Consider the following 16,978-nt stretch of genomic DNA (forward strand, 5'->3'; position numbering starts at 1 on the left):
GGTTGGCTTTTTTAGATAACACAACTTATGAGGTGAATACTTTTGAGGACCTCTCATTTAGTGAAGAGCTTGGACTTAATCTTCAGAATAACGTCAGCTGCCAACCTGAGATATACCATAGCAACATCCCATGGCAAAGAACTAGTTGAGCATTGTATCACAACTAAAGTTGTTTAAAGAAGTTGATAAAACAGATTGAGCTGACACCGTAACAACCAGGTGTATCAAAATACAATTTATTTTTAAAATGGGTAGTTTTCACATAACAGCAGGGGTTATGTAGGGAGAAAGTGCAACTAGTGGAGGAGGTTTGTTTCACGTTAATATTTATCATCTTGCTGCACCGCGAGTAGCTTCAGACTCAAGATATTATACTTAGCAATGGGCAAAAATGTGATTTATATTTTGATGTTAATACCATTTCTGTACAGCTAAAATGTGTGCCAGTATTCACACCTGCTGAGTATGTTTTGGACAATTTCTCACACAAGTCTTGCATGAAACATAGATCACCATTACAGTTTGACACTTCAGAAAGCTAAATTATAAGCATACAGATATAAAACATACATTTACTGAAATCTAAGAAAGGAAACACTTCAAAAAATGAGGTACAATAAAATAGTTTTCTATTTATGTGCAAGCCTATATTCAGTCTAGAAAAAAAACTAGTAGCAACCCTACCCTTTTAAAGAAAATAGCTTTCACAAAGTGCAGCTAACTCACTGTCTTCAATATGAAGGACCCTGCCTATGTTACACACTTGTGAAAAGTCATCACTGACTTTGCAAAAGAGAGCAGGACACTCACCCATCAGAAGCTGCAAGATCAGGTGATGAATCAAATCATCTAATGCTGCTACAGACTGGGAAGTTCACAAATCACTTTTTGTCACCTGACCCTATTTTTGGCATGTAAGGTGGTTTTTAAATCTTAAAAGGCATGTTTTTCTTTAACATTAGAAGGTAACCATCTGCCTGATGAGTAGAATGATGAAGTTGAGGTTAGATTTGTTCTCAGATGCAAGACATTTATTATTCACAAAGCCAATGAGGACAGAGCTGTCTTCCCAAAGCAGCAGTCACTTCCAACACTCACTTTGCATCATTTTTTGTATCCTCCTTTTTATCCCATAAAACATCCTCTGGGATTTAGAAGACCAGCTTTGGAAAGTACAAATTAGAACACTGCACATCTCCAAGTTATACAGCACATCCTACCTCTTCTTTTCCCACTTTCCCATTACTCTCTCCTAGTCTCTTAACCTGTATCGAAGCCACAGATCCTAGCCATGCATTCTTATCTGCCTCTGCTACAGGCATATAGAGTCATAGCAAGTCTCCATCCTGATAGCATCACCCCGTCTCTACTGCACACCTAATAGGTGTAAATTTCATTATGTTCCGTTCATGTAACATCCCTGTGTGCACACACGCACGTACTAACACATGCAGTTACTACAGCTTGCTAAGATACCATTGCCTTCCATACTTCCACACAAGTCTCTCTTCTAGTGACTCAGGATAGTCAACAGCAGAAAGACAGCAGCATATACTTAAGATACGGACATGCTATTTCTATAGTAGGTGGCATATGCACTGGTTGTATCCTAGTTTGCCTTCCTTACAAGGATAAGGTTTGGCTACGAACTTCGGTAGCATAACATGGTTTAACAAGTCCCACAGACAAGTGAATTTGATTTGTTCAGCCAGCCAACAAAACCTGCCAGATGGTTTTGTTATGTAGTGTGTGAACCAGATAACACCACTGCCAAATGAAAGAATGCTTCCTTGCTAATATTGATCACCAATATGCTGATGAATTTTCAAACTGACCCAAGCTCTGCCACTGGGGAAAGAGACCCCTTGACAGCCTTGGACTACCAAGTTGATCAAGCACTCTCTCTTGTCCTCTCCTAGGAGGCTGAGGATCTCCACAGTCTTTGTTGGCAGACGGTATCTGAACACCATCGGGCTTCCACTCTGCATGGAGAATCTTGTAATTCTGACCCTCATTATTGTCCCAGAAGGTATGACCTCCACTTTGGTAAGAAACACAAAACTCTACCCTGTCTTCAGAGGAAATGGCAGGAGGCAAGTCAATGGTAAATGAGAAGGTATCATTTTCAGAATCGCCATAAACATTGTTCATGTACACACACTCAACGTCTGTGTAGGCCTTCCATGTATCGAAGGTGATTCGAACCTGAACTTTCTTTTCGAAGCTCACGTTTTTTACTTTCACAGTGCCCGACAGCACCTTCTCTTTCAGGGTGCAGTTCTCCAGGCAGACCAAGTTCTTCTGCAGGCGGTTCCTGAAGTCCAGGTAGTCAGCTGAGGGCCGAGGGAAACCCAGAATCAAGTTTTCTTCCTCATGTAGCTTTAAGCCAGATGTTATGCTTTCAATCCCTAAGAGGTCAAACTGAAGATCCCACCCAGAGTGCTCCTGGACCTCGGAGAAGGTGTGTATTGCTGTCAGGGATAGCCCTTTCGAGTCTGCAAACACAACTCGCTTCTTGGCTCGGGCTGCTGAGCGGTTCCAGTCACTCTTCTGAGCTTCGGAGTCACGTTTCACATGAAGACATGGTCTGAGGGGTTTCAATCTGTTCACAAAGTTGTTTCTTTGGCAGTCCTCAAGGGGGCCAAGAAAACTCTTCAGCGGTGGAGAATGCGCTAAGCAAATTCTCATGGCCACGTCCACGGGCATGATGGAACTTGGCAAAGGTCTTGGGTCCAAAATCTGTATCATTCTGAAATGAGCAGAAAGGCAGGATGTTATTTGTTACATCAGGTAAGAAGCTTCTGAAGAATGCTATTTGCTCCCTCAACTGTCTTAATTATTCATGACCTTGTCTTTGAATGGCTTTAAGTAATGCAGCCTAAATTAAAATTGACTGTTCAAGCTAAGGAACTAGGGTGACATTATTCAGTCATTTCTTGCTAATGCTGAACTCTTTCAATTTCAATTCAACTTTTTCCAAATCTCTGAAACAGCTTTTAGTGATAGCTAATTAAACACATTTCCTTGAAAATACAGAAAATAACATCCTAGTAACAAGCAAAACGGTTGCAGTAGAAGTGCTCATCCACTTCAGGTTCCCTTTTAGAGACTCTGAGACAGGTCTTAAAAGTTCCAGCAAGCTGGAACAGTTGCTTCATCTCTGAGTAGAGACAGCACTGTATTAAGCAGGCCACCTATCCCATCAGGGCATCAAATGGGATACTATGTACCTTGATGCAGAACCATCATGCTGTGGCTCTGAACAACCATAAGTGCATTTGTTAGGCACTCTGGGTTTTGATTAATTTGGATGAATAAAAAGCTAAAGCACCTTTGGAAGTATTTTTCTATGAGCTGTTAACCCAGATCTAGGTAACAAAACTCCTGCACTGTTAACTTTGACTGTTGAGTGAAAGGGGGAGGGGGGGGGGGGTATGGAAAAAGGGCAGAAGTCACACACTATTTTTTCACCTCATTGTGCTTCAAGAACTGGTTTAAAAACATCTTTCTATAATCTCCAAAGCCCATGGCAAAAGCCTACTGCAAGTATTCAGTGAGAATGCTACAGCTTTATTTTTAAAGATTTGTTCACAACCCAGCCTCTTCGATGTTGAAAATGACAATTACTGTGCAAGAGCATGGCCCATTCAAAGCCAGCTAGCTTGACTATTTGAAAAAAGGGGCTTCAACTGCAGCACATTACTCCTGAGAAGGATGCAGCCCTTGCTAGAAATGCAGACTTCTGTTGAGTCATGGGAAGGCAGAGCATTTGCTTCGTCACTTAAATAAACGGCTTTCTCCTTCCCAGGGTTCCCACTGGTATTCCAGAGCCCTGCCAAAAAAAGGCAGAAACTGCACTGGCCTCTTACTTCTTCTCTTTGCCTTCTTTTTTTTTCCCCTCCCTGTGGCAGTATTTGCCATAGTAAGTAGGGCAAGGGGAGCACCAGCATCAAATTAACCACATTTTGCTTTGCTTTAACAGGAAAAAAAAACAATGGCTTCAACAATACTCTTAATTTCTGTGACCAGGTCCTAGGGCAACTGCTCCTAAGCTTTTGCAGTACGGAAGAGAGAGGGAGGAGACAAAAAAAAAAAAAAAGAGACAATACCCAGCAAAACGCCAGCAAACGCCAACAGCACAACCTGGAAAAGGCAGGCTGCTAGGGGAGGCACAAATGAACCGGCAGCACGGGATGCAGAGGGTTCAGCAGTGCTGACAGGCGCTATACAAGGACGCTTTTGCAGGCGCTGTAAACCGGGCGCAGGGCAGGAGAGCAGAGCAGTCTCCGAGGGGCTGGGGGAGCGCACCTAGAGACAAACCGGAGCAGAAGTACGGGATAACGCGGGGACCTGAGCGCAGTCGAGCCGGGCGGCGCTTACCTGCTGCAGTGCATGGGGCCGCGCAGCCGCTGCTGCTCTCGGGTCTGCTCCGCGGCTCACCCTCGCCGCCGCCTTTATGTGCCCTGCCCGCGGCGGGCGGCCAAGGGGCGGCCCCCTCCGCTGGTCGAGCCCGCGCCGCGGGGCGGTGGCTGCGGCCGGTTCACGTGTCGCGGCGGGCCTGGCGGCGGAGCGCTGAGTGCCGCTCTCCCCGCAGGGACACCCGGGGTATCCTTTCCCTCTCTCCCCCTGGTGACCTGTGCACCGGCAGAGGATGCGACAGGCCCTGCCGTAGGTCCTGCATTCTATCTACTGCCTGATTCCGGAGCAAGGGGACAGAAGTCAGTAGGACGCAGCGCCGGCAGCGTTAGCAATAGCGACGCCGTGCTGCTGCTCGCTCCCTGCCTCCCTAGGTGCAGGATCCGCTAGGCTGACAAGCCCCTTGCGGATGCTGGAGGGGTCGACCGCCCACGGCAGCACATACTGTTTTGTGCAGGCTGTGAGTTGCCCAGAGAAGGTCCATCCTTGAGTTACTGCTCTTCAAAGACTATGCCCTGGCTGCTGACTGGCTCTCTGGGTCTTCTGTGGATTGACAGTTTCACTGTCACCTTGCTGGTCCATCTGCTCTTTCCCAAGGGCAAACAGATGACTTGCAGTCACTCTAGAAGATGCGATACATATTCAGGTTAGACATAAGAAGAAGTTCTTTACTGTAAGGGTGGTGAGGCACTGGAATGGGTTGCCCAGGGAAGTTGTGAATGCTCCATCCCTGTGGTGTTCAAGGCCAGGCTGGACAGAGCCCTGGGTGACATGGTTTAGTGTGAGGTGTCCCTGCCCATGGCAGGGGGTTGGAACTTGATGATCTTAAGGTCCTTTCCAACCCTAACTATTCTATGATTCTATGACATGGAGCCTGTGAACTGTGATTTTCTGAGTGCATAGTTTTTACCAGTAGATGAGACCATACACAAAGAAAAAGCTGAAAGCCCGGTGCTCTCTGTGAAGCAAAGGGGTTTACAGTGATGAACAGTTCACACAGGATCTTTGTGGCTCACACACATTATTTTTCTCTTGGTTTTTGAGGAAAAAAAGTATTAAAAGCTCCACTGCTTTGTGTGAGAGTTTATTAGGAGATAGTGTGGGAGCATGTGAGCATGGCAGGTGGTGATGAGGACACCTCCATTTTGGATTCAAGCTACACGGAGGTAGAGAGAAAAACCAGTCATGACAGGGATAGAGAAGGATGAGTTCTGCTGACTGACACATGGCTCATGGATCTGTACACTGGCTCTGCACATATAATGAGAGTATTCATAAGACAGTAAGGCTCCAGTTTCTTAACTCAGTCCCTTGGTGACTGAAGCTCCTGCCTTTCATGCCAGTACGTGACACTGTCACACAGATGCAGCCTGGAGCACTAGCTGCCAATGCAGACAAGGTTTTGGAAGGTACTGTTCTGTTTTCTGGCGCCAGTTATTCAGGACGACCTTCCCCGGTCCTCCACTTCTCAAGTCACATCACTGCTGCTCACATTCTTTTTCTCTCCTTTCCCTTCTCCATCTTTCTTCTCTCTTGGTGACTGCCAGCTTCCTCTCAAACGCAGATAATATTTTCTCACAGTTTGCCTGGGGAAAGAGCTAGAAAACAGTACCTGTGCTCTGGAAGCCTTGCTAGTTGCAAAGGGTTTATTTCTCTTTAGGAAGAGCTACAAGTAACTTCCAACTGCAGCCACTTGTGTGGCAGCAGTAAGCAGGGCCCAACATTCCCCATGGGCATAAGGGAGGATTGGGCACATGGCTGGCACATAACAAATCTCCTCTATTTACCCATTATAAAAGATGAGTGAATAACTCTGGAAATGTTTTATGAGCCTTTGATACTTGAATCTTTGTTCATTCTGCTTCCCTCTCATTGTCACTTAGCTCGGCTGCTGCATTATTGGGGAGCACATGCAGCAGCTGGGGCTGCTGTATCACACTACCTATGTGCAGGCATTAAATAAGACCTGGGAAATTATTTTATTCTATGCTTGAAACCTGCACAAAAGGAGTCACCTCAAGGCTTTGCTACGCGTATTTCTGCTACCATGTAGTAGTTCATGGCACTGTTTACCGCTATGAAACATTTTGTTCCTATTGTGTTAAAATACCTGTTTTGCCTGACTTGGAAAACATCATGAAAGATTATTTAAGGTAATATGCTTAGAAAAAAAAACAACAAACCAGTAGTAAGATACAGAGCCTTTCATGGGCAGATCATTGCCCAACTCAGTAAATATGGACTGGATACAGCAGCTTCGTGCCTGCTTGTTAAACCTGGAGCACGTTCATGGCCATGGACTGGTGTCCCAGCTTCCGGTTGCCAATACAAGCAGAGAGCATTGTGGTGAGCCAGGATAGCTCTTTCCTCATCCAAGGAGATGTCTCCACGTTGAGGCAAACTGACAGGGTTATCTGAGGTAGCACCCCAGTTTGCTCTGTAAGTGATGGTTCCCTAGTTGCGCTTTTTATAGAGGACTCAGGTTTCCAGTTACTTTGGTTCAGCAGCTCTTGTGTCACTGGCAGCTTAAAAGGTAGATCTGTCTGTCTTACCTTTCAAATAGGGCTGCTAAAATGGGAGCACTGGAGTTAAAAAAAAAATAAATCATTGTCTTACTGTGCATGTGACAGCACTTTGTGGCATATCAGCTTTCCTGACATTTGTAGGTGCACATAGAAGCAATGGCAGAAATATATTCCCAGAAGAGGCAGGGTTGATTATAAAATCAAGCCCCATAAAGGGGGTTGTACCTCTAGCTGCTTCTGTAACAAGGAAAAGCAAATTCAGTACCTAGACTAGTTCTTTGTTTTTTTTCCTGAAAACATTGTACTTTAATAGTAAGAAGCTAATTGCAACAAGTTAGTTATAGTAAATACAGTTTCAGCATAGTCACCACAGTGTCAGTAAACTCTAAATGTATGTTTTCAAAAATAGTTGCAGCCTAGATGATCTGGAGGTGATGTGAGGCACAGGCTCACTTTGCAAGGAGTTCACAGAGCCTGCTTGGTGACAAGCAGGCAATTGAGATTGCATTGTTCTGTTCAAAGACAAATATATGGAATTAGCTCCACAGTGAATGCTTTTATATGCAGCCAGCCCTCCAGGTCTCACTGTTCTTCACCTGTTTGAATTAACCAATGCTTTTCAATCAGCATCTCTGAGAGCAGATAATGGGTGACTGTGTATTTCTGTCAGCTATCGGGTAGCATTCGGCTGCTTTGGTCATTTGTTTGTTGGCTCTGGTCATTTTATGGCAGAGTAGAATGAAAGAGCTACTCTTTTCACTCCATGTTTTGAAATTGAGTAATTAGTTAAGGTTTTTGTGGTTTACTCTGAATTTATTACTTTCAGGCTGTTGTGCTTCTCTGCTGTCCTCCCGCACAGCTCCAGGAGGAAAGGAAAGAAAAGAGGTATATTGCAGTTGAGGATTGAGAAAGAGTTGAACAGCCTTTGGCATGTAACTGAATCTTTCTGAAGCAAAGATAAGCATTTCCTCAGAGCAAAGTTAAATCATGACCATATTCATAGGAAAAAAAGTCCAGAGAGAAAAAAAATTAAGTCTCTGTTTCACTTGCATAGTAACACATCCCTTGAAAAATCATTGCTGTTTGCAGGGTAGGAGAGCAATGCTAGCTCAAGGCAGTTATAGTATGCAATTTAACAAGGAAGGTTTTGACTTTGTTTTGGGCTTGAGACTAAAATCAATTGCTGTGCCAAAGGCAAAATACTGGGGTAACCAGAAAACAGAGAACATCCGCCTTCTTTTGGGTTGCACATATTTGGCTCCTGCAGCATCACTCAACACCTGCGAGTGAAGCACAGCGTTAATGAAAGAATATCTGTGATAATAGTCATGGTCCATTAGTCAGGGGACAGTGCTCTCACACAAGATTTACAACAGCCTTTTTTTTCCTCTTCTTGAATTGAGCTCTTCTGTTCAGTATTTGCTCTCTGCTACTAAGACTAATCTTTGTAAACATGTATTACCTCTGAAGCTGAGCAGCAGGCTTCTATCAGTGTGACTGTGATGTAAATAGTAATTATTCAGGTACATAGCAAGGCTAGTAAAGTACAAACTGAGTTGAGCCTGTGAGCCTTTGAAAATTTAAAGTTGGTGATTTATCTAATGCAATACAGTGAGAAGTCTTACATAGTCTTCATAGAAGGTTATTTTCTTTATCTGATTCTCAGAGCATTGGTGAACTTTGCAAATTCCTGATGGTTACAAATATAAACTGAGGAAACTTGTCCTAGGAAACTCCGTTGTTGTTTTAGGGATTTCTTTGGTATTGGCACAGTCCATATGAGGAACAAATAATTTTTTTATATTTTCAGAATTTTTATTACCCCATTCCTCATGGTTCAACCAGGCTTAACATGCCCCTGCCTTTAGAATATCCTCACCAAGAGGACATCAGTAACTTGTGAATACTTCTTAACAGACAAATCAGAGAAAGTCTGGGAAAGAATATTCCAATGCCCACAAAACTCCTTTTTATCTGATGATACTGTTACACTTTGGGAGACTCCAAGAAAATTTTTTGTGGGTATCATTTAGGATAAAATTGCTGCTAAATCATGCTTGTTTGGTATATGCTGCCTTTGGAATAAACTTTAAATTCTGAAAGAAAGAAGGTTAAAAAAAAAAAAAAGAAAGAAAGATTTAAAAAACAAAGACAAAATTACATAAAGTTGGGAATGGGAATAGTAATTTTTCAGAAATGTTTAACTTTTCTAGATACTGCATTATTAGACAATATTAGAAAACTCAGACTTGGACAGGACAGGACAGTAAATTCATTTCCTGCTTGCAGAAATCACGCAGATCTGCCCACCAGAATGCACCCACACCCTAGAGAATGGGCAAGGGGCCTGCAGCCAAACTCACTGAGAAATTATGCAGAGATGGATGCAGTTTATGCTCTCTTACAGCAGTTACAAGGATAATCAGTCTCACCAAGATACAGTGTAGGCCTAACTCTTCAAGCACTGGCAGGGGCTAGAAGTCTGGTTCTTTTTAAGTCAATATCAAAAGTTCTTGCTAGTCACTGAGTCTCAGAACTTTGGAAGGTTAAAGTCAAAGGCATTTAAATTTAAGGCATTTAAATTCCTGTAAACTGAAACTTTTTGACTGAATTAGAAGCTAGAAATTGATGTAAAATGTCTAATCTTATTAAGACTGATTAATGATAGATTAGCAAATGGTAGGTGAGTCATCACTTTGGAAATGTATAGCGCAAGAGAAGTGCATTGCCTTCTGAAACAACTGACATAGAAAAAGCAAGAAAATGTATCTCAGGCTGTTCAAATGTTTTGTGTAATGTGATTATATTAAATTCATTATATTTTGAGCAAGATTCCCTTAAACAGCTTTTATGCAAAATGAAGCCTTTTAAAAGTATAGTTACTTTGGTTGTACATAGTAAGCAACAGATGAAATAAAGACAATGCCATGTTACTTAGAGTAAAAAGGGAAGGAAAAACTGAATGAAGGAAGAACATGAATGTAAATATTCATTCTTGGAATAATCTGAACTTCCAATGAAGGATTAATAAGAGAGTCCAGAATGCATACATGTATTTTATATGAGTATATATTCTATACATGAGTATAAATCTGGCTTATGAGTATAGGCCAGTTTTTGAGAGTGCAAAGACCCTCCTAAATGTTTTAAAGAGATGCAAAATTTCTTTGAAAATACATTTCTTTTTATCTTTTTTTTAGGTTGGTTTCTTTTTTGTATTTTTTTTTTCAACCACTCACCCAAGAAGACTAAACTTTGAGATTCTGTGGCCAAACATTTCATAAATATAAACCATGTTTCTGTGTATAGATAATCAGTGTTTATTCTCTATTCTTTTTCCTAGCTGCAGGTGGAGGAATTACCTCTTCTGAGTCTTTTCCAAAGAAAACAGTAAGTGAAATGATGCTCTGTGCATTTGGGTTCATGTTTAGCCCTATGTGACAAAGCAAATGTTGGTTGAAGGCTCTTCCATCAGCTACGTGGGTAGTATTCTCTTTCTTTGCAATCTTTCAAGCAAAAAAGTGATTTCTTTATCCATATGTGAATAATTCTCTACAGCCTTGCAGGAGCCACATGATTTTTCAATATGATCATCATTCCCATCACACTTATGCTGAATGAAAACCTTCGTCCTGAATGAGCATTGCTCTGTCTGACAGCAGCCCAGCTAACATCTGCAAAATATGCTCATCCAGCATGTTTAGAAGCTTTTAAAGGGTCTGGATAATGCTCCTTTTCTTGTTCCATCACCCAAGAGACATGATCCATTCCTGTATTTTAGGTTTTCTTACACGGTTCTTTTTGTCTTGTGTATGTCAAGGGAAGACAGGGCTTGGATATCAGTACAGTGACATTCTGTTCCAAGTTTTTCTTGGATTTGCTGTGTGGAGGGAATAAGCTCTCCTATGACATAGGTCTAAGAAATGAATGAACCTTTTCTTTTTCATATTTAGCCTAATTTCTAATCACTTCAGTCATAAAATCAGTTTCCTAGGATCTGGCCTAGTTATCCTTTCTGGGTGCACATCATATATGTGTGTCTGTGTGTATATATTCCCCAGTTTCACAGGGATCAGATTTCATGCAGAGATTAGTTTCATTTTTAGATTTGCTGGAAGGAATAAAGCTGTTAAATCCAAGTACTGTAACAGCCTCAGTCTTGTTTCACGCTATAATGGGAGGCAAAGTAGTTTGGGCCCTCAGTGTAGAAAGATCTGTGGCCTAAATAACATATTTGCAATAAATTGGTTTCCTTGGGTTATTCTTGGATGCTGCTTCCCAGAACACAGAGAATTTACTGTCAAAATGTGCTTGCTTCATATATGCAATAATGCTCACAGTAAGTCTGCAATCTTTAAAATGGGTTTAATCAGTGAGAAAAATATTGCATGGTTCTCTGGAGAATTACTCATAGAATAACAGAGGTTGCAAGGGGCCTTTTGAGGTCATCTGATCCAGTCTCCTCCTCAAAACAGGACTAACTTCAAAGTTAGATCTGGCTGCTCAGGTTGCTTATCCAGCTGAGCTTTTAATACCTCCAAGGACAGAGAGTCCACAGCTTCTCTAGGCAACCTGTGCCAGTGCTAAATGACTCTTGTAATTTTTTCCATTTATCTATCTGGAATTCCTTTGCTGCAGCTTGTGACCACTGCCTCTTTCGCTGTACATTTTTGGGGAAAACCTGGCTCTTTGCTCCCCCTTTCAGCAGTGGGAGACTGCACTCTGACCCACTGTTACTTAGCATTTTCTTCTGCAAGTTAAGCAAGCTCAGCTCCCTCAGCCTCTCACCTTGAGGATGTTCCAGTCCCCTAACCATCTTGATGACTTACCACTGCTTTCACCCCAGTTAGTCCATGAAGCTTTCTTATTGAGAGACCCAAAACTGGACACTGCTATTTTGGCATACAATAAATTACACTTTATTTGTAGATTGGGGATTCTCTTCTTATCATTCATTGTTCCAAATCTGGCAGGTTTGGAAATCATTCTCTCATACATGATTTCAGTCATCTATGGAATGGATATTGGACTTCTGTAAACAGACTATTGCAATCTTTCCCTCAGGCCTTCAGAACTTTTGATTTAACATCTGTCTCCATTTCCAAATGACAGCTGCTCACACTTACATGTAAAACTGAAAAAAAGTTTTCCTCAGAATGCTGATATACAAACCAATTGCTTTGCTTGCTGTCATGGATAGGCGAACTTCACACCTCTTTGGAGACTTCTGCTCTGACACCACATCTTAATATCTTCCACATCACTGTTTCCACACATGTTGCTGCTTCCATCTTCCTATCATTTATTCTAATCAATTTTGGTTGTGTGACTTCTCATGCTGTCAATTTCCACTTCACATTCTCATCCTTTCTGGCTCCAAGTCTACTAAACTGGCTCATCACAGTTCTCCCAAACTATTACCAAAGGCTTATTGCCCTGTTAGCTTAGCAAAAGCCACTAAGATTTTCACTACTACTTTAACCTCATGCCGCTTAAGCATTCAGGCTGGCAGCTTTTCTGGTTTTCTTTCTGAAGCCCATTAAAAGGTCAGCTAATGCAAAAAAATCACAGCTGCTCTTTCACCACACTGTTTCTACACCACACCAACAAAACTTTGCTTCAAACCACCTAAGGTTGCTCATATGCTAATCTAACCCACACATATTCTTCCTGGCCAGTTCTTTTTGGGCACCTTGTGTTAATCAGGCAACTGGATGGACTTTGTTCATTGAGTAAAACACAGCTCATGCACTAACTTCATCTCACATGCACTCTACTGCAAAGGCATAGATCTCACATCAGTGACATATTTACTAGTGAAAATGCACTATTTAAAGGTAGGAGTAGTTATTTGAGGACTTTTCTTTGAATGAGAGTGTGTTGGAGAGGAAAAGGAAATCTGTTCTTCTTCCCGAACTAATAAAAAGAAAAAAGCTTCTCTTAACAAGGTGTAGTTAGAAATTTTTGTTACAAAATTGGAAAGTTCAGAGGAATCAGAGGAATAAATATTCATGATAGTGCTTCTCGAAAACAAAAGGGTTTAAAAAACAAACAAACATCCAACCAAACAAAAATAAACAACCCCAAACTTCTACCAGGCTAGAAGTTCTACCAGGGATCCTTTCCCAGAGAATGAGATGGGACGCAAAATAACATATAGCATGGGTGACATGGCATTCATGTCCTTCTGATGGGTTAGGGAAAACCCATCCTTAAGTTCCTGAGCCTGCATGTTTTTCTGCAGCTTATCTATGTATGCAAAGCTGTACAGCTCTTAACAGGGAAGGCTGAGAGAGGTGGATTCCAGCAAAGGTAGTTTGCAGCCTCTGACAGGGCAGGAGCAAGCTATCTCCTGAGCCAGTGAGTGCCTAGCCATATCAAATGGCTCTGGGAGAGGAAGTTGCAATTCTGTCCTTCGGGAACATGAGAAGGAATGGAAGGAAGTAAATACTTTACAAAATAAAGCTTAATAAATCTGTTTCCATCCAAACGAGAATGCTAACTTTTTTAAACTCTCCATCCCTCAAGGGAAAGAAAGTTTCTCAATTTGTAGCTTTTTTCTCAGGGTAGTCATAAGGACATAGAGCATGAGGAAAACTTAATTCTAGCTCTGTATAAAAATGGTAGCATAGAAATGATGCATGCATTTTATTACTGCCATCACGCATTACACATTTGGCTTCTTCAGATAATAACCATATTCATAATTCATGCAGTCTGTATTTAATATCCCAAAAAGAAGGTATTTAAGAAGCAACTTCTCTGCTAGTCACAGCATAGCAATGTTGAAAGTGGGATAAGGTGTTGGTCAATGGAATGTCTCTGTTTCAGAAATGACACTTTATTATCAGGGCTACTGGCTCCAAAATCAAATTATGAATGCCCTGCAGGTATAATACCAGAAAGTCAAATAGTGTACCTGGCCCCTTTATGTAACACAATGTAGGTACAGATAGAGGAAGAGAACTGATGATTCATTATCTGTTCATCCAAAACCCAAGATCGCTGATTCATATGCTACATCCGAAAGCTTCACAAGTCTAAACGTATTCTTGACTAATCTCTATAAAAAGATGCTGTGCATAGGAGCATGATCATGTTTTCTGTCATTGCTCTTGCTCTAAATCAGAAGGTCTTGATCAGCTTTAGACTTACTGGTATGTAATGTCTCTTCTAGTATGACCTACTTTTAGCATACCTTTCTGTAAGCTTTACAGGTAATATAGCATTAGTTTTGTTCTCTGTGTTTTTCAATGGCATATAGAACTTCAAAAATATATAATATAGCCTATAGCACACTACAGCTTTTGTAAATTGCATTCCAAATTCATGTCTGTGACCTGTTTTTTTCACTAAAACCATATACAAAAATGAAGTCAAATCACTCCCTGTTGCAGGCCAAGGTCATTCTGTCCAAGGCAGCATTAGCAAAACCTTCTTTCTATCATTTTTATCAAAAGGCATTCATCTCTATGGTGTTTAAACTCTATGAACTTATAGATGCAATGTTGATTAAAGACAACTGTGCCTAATGAACCTGCAGATTTTCTGGAAAAAAAAAATAAAAAAGAAGAGACCTACTCCAGAGTAAGCACATCTGACTAGTGAGAAGTGATGAATAACTTGTTACCATATCAATAAAGAAAGTCCCTGCCATGATTCTCTGGCTGACGTTTCTAATGATAGGTTCTCAGCTAAGTCAACAGAGATATTCCTCCTGCATTGTAGGTCTTTGAGGTCCTCTGTTCTTAGAATCATTTCCTTTCTTTACCCATATGGATTTGAAAGAATAATTATACTCCTGAAGATCTTTCCCTGAACAATGTTACCACACTCAGTGTGTAACCCCTACAATGCAAGTAATAACAAGGGTGGAAACTCCCACTTGAAACTCCTACTACCAGTCTTTTTTGGATGGAGCAAGGAGATGCTTAGAAAGCCATTTAGTGGGATGTGTTCTGAGCTTTGAGACAATTCTACTTCCACTGTGCATCATCTCCACAGCCACACTAGTTTGCAACTACTTAATGGAGCACAAGATCCCTTTGGATACGTGGGTTTCTGTACTTCTGTGCCAGTAGAATTTAATCAGCTTGAATGGTGATAACCAACACCCATCTGTTGCAGTGCTGAAAAGAAACACCATAAAAAAACCTAGGATAGATTCAAGAAGTGATGCCTAATATTTATTTCATCTGCTGAAGTGGTTCATCAGAACAGCTGAGCAAATCTGCTACCCCCTGCAGATTAATATTGGTGAAAGTTTCACAGCTGAATGATGATGTTCTCATGCCTTATCAAGAGAGTCATATGATCAAAGATCTGAAACAAGGAACTAGAGCAAAACTTTCCAGCAGGAGGGGAAGGAGCCTCACAGATACACCATACCATGTACATTCCAAGAACATATAGCCAAGCTACTACAGAATTCTTTGAGCCGCTGTTATGCAGTACAATACCTTAACTGTTGAGTCAGCATACTGTTAGCAGGGTAAGACTACTGAAACGTGTTATGACTCCATTGCTGACACACAGCATCATATCTAAAACCAGTTTTCTTCCTTTTTAAGTGTTATGAGTAGGTGAGTTCAATTACCCACTGAGACTTCATTCTTGCAGATAATTGACTACTCATCCATCTTAAATTTGTCTTTGGTAGCCTGGCTCAGAAGGCAGGTGGTGGGATGACTGATGTATGCATGGATTTAGAGTGGGTAAGAGAGATGCAAGCATTCCTTCTGAGAAAATGTTTAGTTTGGTTTCTTTTTTCTCCATCTGAAAAACAGGGTACTGATTTCCTGCCAGGGAACACTTTTGAATAAGAACATCTGGAATTAGCTATTAAAGTTGGTCTAACTTGGAGTAGGAGGCAGAAAGCAGGAGAAAATGGTTATGGAAAAAATGGATGCCAGGCTAGGAATTAAGTTGAGCTAGAGGCTCTGCATCTCAGAGGCTTTGTGGTGTCTCTGAGCAGTGTCCCAGAATGGGTACTGACATGGCACTTTGCTACGGTGTCCTACAGTTTCCTCAAAGGGGAACTGGAAGACAGCACTGCCAGTTCACATTGTTAATTTTATCCTGTCACATGTCATAATTTAAATGTAACATGTGCCAAGAAAGAATTAAGCAAAAATCTTTTTATTTACATACATTGTCTAAATATGAAGGGAAATTTTAAACCTTCGTAAGTTCTCTATTTTCACTGCAAGTAAGTGTTCTGTAGGCACATTTGATTTTATCCAAACATTATACTCTGGCGGAAATTCCTCGCTGGGGCAATGTGTCCTTGAGCGGTGTGAAGCACAGGGGCTCTAATTCAGAGGTGATGTTGGCCACTGTCCTTCCTTTGCTGTGTTCCTTTCACCCTGTGCCTCAAGTGATGTAACACAAACGTTGTGAAAAGGTGAGAGCTAAAATGGTGTGTGACATTTGAAGAGGCACATTTTCCTGCTATCCCATTCCTCCTCCTCCTGCTCTTTTTCTGTCCCTGCAGTCAGAGGAACTGTGCCAGTCCTAAGCATGTCTAGCTGCTGTGTGTGCCAGCCTCGGGGCTGAGCTCACACATCCACCCAACAAATGTTCCACAGTAGAAAATTCATCATTGAATTGAGGCAAGGCAGGTTGCTGGAGAGAATGTAACAGGGAACTCAACCTTTCATTCTTGTTCTGAGGTGATGAAGGTAAGGAATCAGATCTGACCTTGCCTGTTTTCACCTGTAGCTAACAGAACACAGAAGAATTGATTCATTGAGTCTTTCTACTTATTGTGGGTCATGTCAAAGAGGTTTACTGAAGCCACAGTAGGACTTCAGATAAACTTTGCCCTAAAAGTTGACTAAGAGCAGTCAGGTTCTCAGTTACAGCTGAGAGACAGCTTAAAAAGTTAGCAGCCTGTCAGCTCCAAAGTGCTCAGTGCCTCACTGTAGCTGTGTTATTAGACACATAAGCTAATATGTCAGATGCAAAAGCAATGTTTGCTTATGAGTGGGTCTGCTGCGAACAAGTTCCAATTCAGCAGCTCAAATGCACAACGTGTC

At 41.6% G+C, this 16,978-nt stretch overlaps 1 protein-coding gene across 2 annotated transcripts; it reads right to left on the reverse strand.

Annotated features, from left to right (window-relative positions):
• Positions 1-220: 220 nt before the first annotated feature.
• Positions 221-4,516, reverse strand: PPP1R3C (protein phosphatase 1 regulatory subunit 3C). Of its 2 annotated transcripts, none has more exons than XM_062606657.1 (2): positions 4,381-4,516; positions 221-2,749 (listed from the first exon to the last, which is right to left on the reverse strand). In XM_062606657.1, exons 1-2 carry the CDS (start codon positions 4,392-4,394, stop codon positions 1,804-1,806), a joined length of 960 nt encoding a protein of 319 aa, XP_062462641.1. In that variant the 5' UTR covers positions 4,395-4,516; the 3' UTR covers positions 221-1,803. The 2 variants fall into 2 exon arrangements, with proteins under 2 accessions (XP_062462641.1, XP_062462642.1); XM_062606658.1 differs by lacking the exon at positions 4,381-4,516 and adding an exon at positions 4,309-4,332.
• Between the last annotated feature and the right edge of the window lie 12,462 nt (positions 4,517-16,978).

This window comes from Pezoporus occidentalis, unplaced genomic scaffold, assembly GCF_034315485.1.
Source record: "Pezoporus occidentalis ecotype Australia unplaced genomic scaffold, CSIRO_AGI_Poc_V1 ctg98, whole genome shotgun sequence".
NCBI classification, from domain to species: Eukaryota; Metazoa; Chordata; class Aves; order Psittaciformes; family Psittacidae; genus Pezoporus; species Pezoporus occidentalis.